The sequence below is a fragment of the Diadema antillarum genome, unplaced genomic scaffold (assembly GCF_040938485.1).
Source record: "Diadema antillarum isolate AM-2024a unplaced genomic scaffold, OU_Dant_1.0 seq00001849_RagTag, whole genome shotgun sequence".
In the NCBI taxonomy this organism is placed as follows: Eukaryota; Metazoa; Echinodermata; class Echinoidea; order Diadematoida; family Diadematidae; genus Diadema; species Diadema antillarum.
This window is the reverse complement of record NW_027272521.1, coordinates 555276-559471: the sequence shown is the minus strand read 5'-3', so window position 1 is coordinate 559471 and position 4196 is coordinate 555276. Positions and strand designations below refer to the sequence as shown.

The 4196-nt window shown below is 41.6% G+C and overlaps 1 protein-coding gene across 1 annotated transcript; it reads left to right on the top strand.

Annotated features, from left to right (window-relative positions):
* Positions 1–2582: 2582 nt before the first annotated feature.
* LOC139712739 (uncharacterized) lies at positions 2583–4196 on the top strand. Its single transcript, XM_071624535.1, has 2 exons — positions 2583–3251; positions 3927–4196. The coding sequence occupies exons 1-2, from the start codon at positions 2583–2585 to the stop codon at positions 4194–4196; spliced, it is 939 nt and encodes a 312-aa protein (XP_071480636.1).

Genomic DNA, 4196 nt, shown 5'->3' with positions numbered 1-4196 from the left:
CCCCCCCGACTCTTACTTTTGTTAAAAAGGATATCATTAATACAGGAAAACGAAGTTCTTTGTATTATTTGCCAGAATCACGGAGATGCCATACTGATACATTCATCTTATGAAAACAACATCTTAAGGATTTACGATTTGTATCGTTTGCATTTAGGACGATTTATGTACAAGCTTAATTTCTCCCTCTGTATTTTGACTCTATGTTAATAAAACACGAAGCTGTCCCTTCATATCCTACCCGGTAATCCAGTAAATGTCAATGCCTTTAACCAAAACTATTTTCGCTAAATCTGTATTTTCTTTGACTGTTCCGAAATTTCGGATTTCTCTTTATAGTATAGTATAAATGAAGTTTTAAGTTTGAATGCCTTTACCATTGAATTAAAGACATTTTGAAGAAATGTTACACTTCAGAATGAGTTATACTTTTTGCAATATTTTTTTAACCACAATCGTCTATCGTTTACCACAACTCCATGTAACACTTCTTTATTTTGAAGAGCTTATATCTCATGCCTCACGTGCCGTGGTTTTGACCCATCATCTTCCTCTTCCCTCTCGCTTTTCTCTGTCCACCGTGAAGGTAGTCTATTCCTGTCATTCATTACTCACCTTTCCTCTTTCTCTCATTACAAGGGATTTATCTCGTGTGTGTTCATGTGCAATGCACTCCCGTTAAAACGAAATGCTCAGGACCGGCAGTTTTTTGTTTTGTTTTTTTTTTTTTCGTTTTAACGAAATTTCGTTATAACCGAACAAATATGATATGCAATGTATAACGAAAAGAAGGAAACCACGCATAAAAATTATATTTGTTGAATCCTCATCATACGCTGGAAAGCTATGTGAGATGGGAGAATACCTTTTTAATTTCGTTTAAATATTACATTTTAAAAAGAGCATAAAGTTGTTTGTGTTGTCACACATGTGTAGAAAATGACGGTGTAGGATTTGGTTACAGTTCGCTATCCCAAAGGTTCTTTTCTTACTAAAGTACGTTACTCCGAAGGCTCCTTATTCCGAAGTTTCGCCATTCCCGGAATTCCGATGGTTTGTTTATCTGAAGGTTCGCATTTCTGAAGAATTATTATTCCGAAAGTTCATAATTTAGATCAAAATAATATATTGTTCATTTTCCGAAGGTTCGTTGATCTGAAAATGAAATGAGGTCACCTCCTTGGTATGATCACCGCAGAGCATTACCTCCCTTGACAATTACTCCTTATTAAAATTAGGCTCCAAACAGTCACCCCTCTTACAATAACTCTCCCCCAGAAAATTACGTCTCTCATTGTTATTTTCGAACAACGTTTGCTATTTGAATTGAAAAAAAAAAACACATTTTTTTCATATCGTCTGGTTTTGGTCGACACCTAACTTCAGGTTTTAAACATCTTTTGGGTGAGAAAATTAGAAACCCCTTACGAAATATTAAAGAGCATGTTATTCTAAGAAGGATTCAAGTTTTTGTGAAAAAAATACTCTTGAAATGACCGGGATAAAACAGAGCAGCCCTATAATGTAAAAAGGATTCTGTCAACTACAACTCTCTATAGATCTATTAAAAAAGAGGGTGCAGGACAAAGGACTTCGTTAACTAGGGGTGTTTTGTAAAAAAAAAGAAATACCGTTAAACTCGTAATATTTTACTCTTTCTAATCAGACTAACTTATATTTGAACTGGATTTCCCCTTAAAGTGTCGAGAACATTTAATTTGAAAACTAGCACAATTCTACTTGTATGTAAAACAAGCTGTAATTTTTCTCTTATGACAGATTAGGGCACCGTTTGATAAAAGTTGCCAGTTATGACATCTTGTTAGTCTCTAATAATTTCAATAAAACCATGGGTTCTGCTTGATTGATAAGCTCGAGTCACCGACTTGTTACCATGAACCTGCTTTGATCGACCTACAACGATTGGTAATTGTATGGAACTGACAGCTTGTCAGGACTGACTTCATAAAACCGGATCCTATCAGAAATTATGGCTTTATATCGAAGGGTCCCTCGCTAATGTTAAGGGAATATGAATGGCAGTGAAATCAACTCTCCTCTTCTTATGTTTATCTTCTAATGTGTTATAACGGTAGAAAATGACAAGCCAAAAGAGTAAATGATGACAGTGTAAGAGAAAGGTGCATCTTCTGATATGGTGTTATGAACTTATGGAAAATTACAAAGGGTGGTAACTTTCGGGGGCGGGGAGGGAGGGTTGTCCAGTAGGTAAGTATCAGGAGGGGGCGGGGGTGGGGGTAGTAATCCGGGTGGTAGTTATCCAGGGGGTAGTTATCCGGGGGGGTAGTTATCCAGGGGGTAGTTATCCGGGTGGTAGTTATCTGGGGGGTAGTTATCCGGGGGTAGTCATCCATGGGGTAGTTACCCAGGGGGTAGTTATCCGGGGGGTAGATGTCCTAAGGGTAATTGCCCTTGGGGGTAGTTGCCCTGGGAGGGTAGATGACCGGGTGGTAGTTGTCCTAGGGGGTAATGGCCCTGGAGGGTGATTGCCCTAGGAGGGTAGTTGTCCGGGGGGTAGTTGCCCAGGGGGTAAGTGCCCGGATACGGTCGATAGTTCTGCCATGGAGTTCATTCAAGTGCTTCGGAGATTTTTCGCCTTCAGAGGTCAGCCCAAGGTCATAGTGAGCGACAACGGTACACAGTTCGTCGGCACAGAACGCGAGTTACGCGAGATGGTGAAAGGTTGGGATGACGTGCAGTTGAAGGAGTGTTGTGCTGATCGCAGAGTGGAATGGAAATTCACAACGCCCTATGCCCCGCATCAGAATGGAAGCGCTGAAGCTCTCGTGAAAAGTTGTAAATACGCGCTTAAGAAAGCAATAGGCAGTCAAGTTCTGTCCCCCTCTGAGTTGTACACATGTTTTGTTGAAGTAGCAAATCTGGTAAACCAGCATCCAATCGGCAGGGCGCCCAATGATCCAGATGACGGTAGTTACCTATGTCCAAACGATGTTTTGTTAGGTCGCGCATCGAGTAGAGTGTCGCAAGGTCCGTTCAGGGAGACGAGGAACCCCCGACACCGTGTCGAATTCGTTCAGCGCATTGTCGATGCATTTTGGAAAGCTTGGAATCGAGATGTTTTTCCGCTACTGGTGCCTCGAAGGAGATGGAATGTGGAACGACGAAACGTTCGCGTCGATGACGTTGTAGTGGTATCAGATCCTAATGCTCTGCGCGGAAAGTGGACATTAGGTAGAATCGTGCATGTGTATCCGGGATCTGATGGCCGAGTAAGGAATGTGAAGGTGAAAACCGCTAGGTCAGACTATAAGAGGCCGATAACCAAAGTAGTAGTACATGTAGTTTACCCAGCAGAAGGTTATGAAGACTGAAAGTTATCTCACATTAAGCTTCAAGTGAGGTTACATGTAATGTCAGCTATACATGTCAAGTCCAGTTTAACATTATTTATATGTCAAGTATTGATGAGAGTAGCAGTATTCAAGTGTCTGGTAAAATTCAATTGTCAATGATTTTTCATATTTTTGGAATGAGGTAAACCCCTCATTGGGAAGGAGGTATGTTTCATTGAGCAAAGACGGAAAATGAAATTTTTTGTTGACTTTAAAGACACCATATGTGTGTGCAGTTAGAGATACCTTACCATTGAAGTTAGCAGCTGAAAGTACGGCAGAGAGCTAACACGTTTTTGCAGCTTCGGTTTGGTCCGCAGAGACAAGAGTTTGACTTGCGGTCCTGAATTATGCATTAGAGAGGGCTACACCGAGCCTACAGTTACTGATGCATTCCGTCATAGAAATTGAATAAGATGTGCAAGCAACGCCAGTCGGGCTTATGTAGATTGGATATGCACTTATACACTACATGCGGAGTGTATTAGGCCGAATTCTTTGGAGCTACCGTGATCCAGAAGGCTTGCTACCTGAAAGTCAATGTGGGTTCAGACAGCGGGACGCAGCACAGTGGATATGATTTTCGCAGCACGTCAACTTCAGGAGAAATGCCAGGAGCAGAATGTCGGTCTCTACACCTTCTTCGTAGACCTGACTAAGGCTTTCGACACTGTATGCCGAGAAGGCCTATGGAAGATCATTGCCAAGTTTGGCTGCCCTGCCATGTTCATCTCACTGGTCAATCAGTTCTATGACAGCATGAAGATAGCGTGCAGGATGACGGTGGACGCTCAGAGCCCTTCCCTGTCACAAACGGCGTGA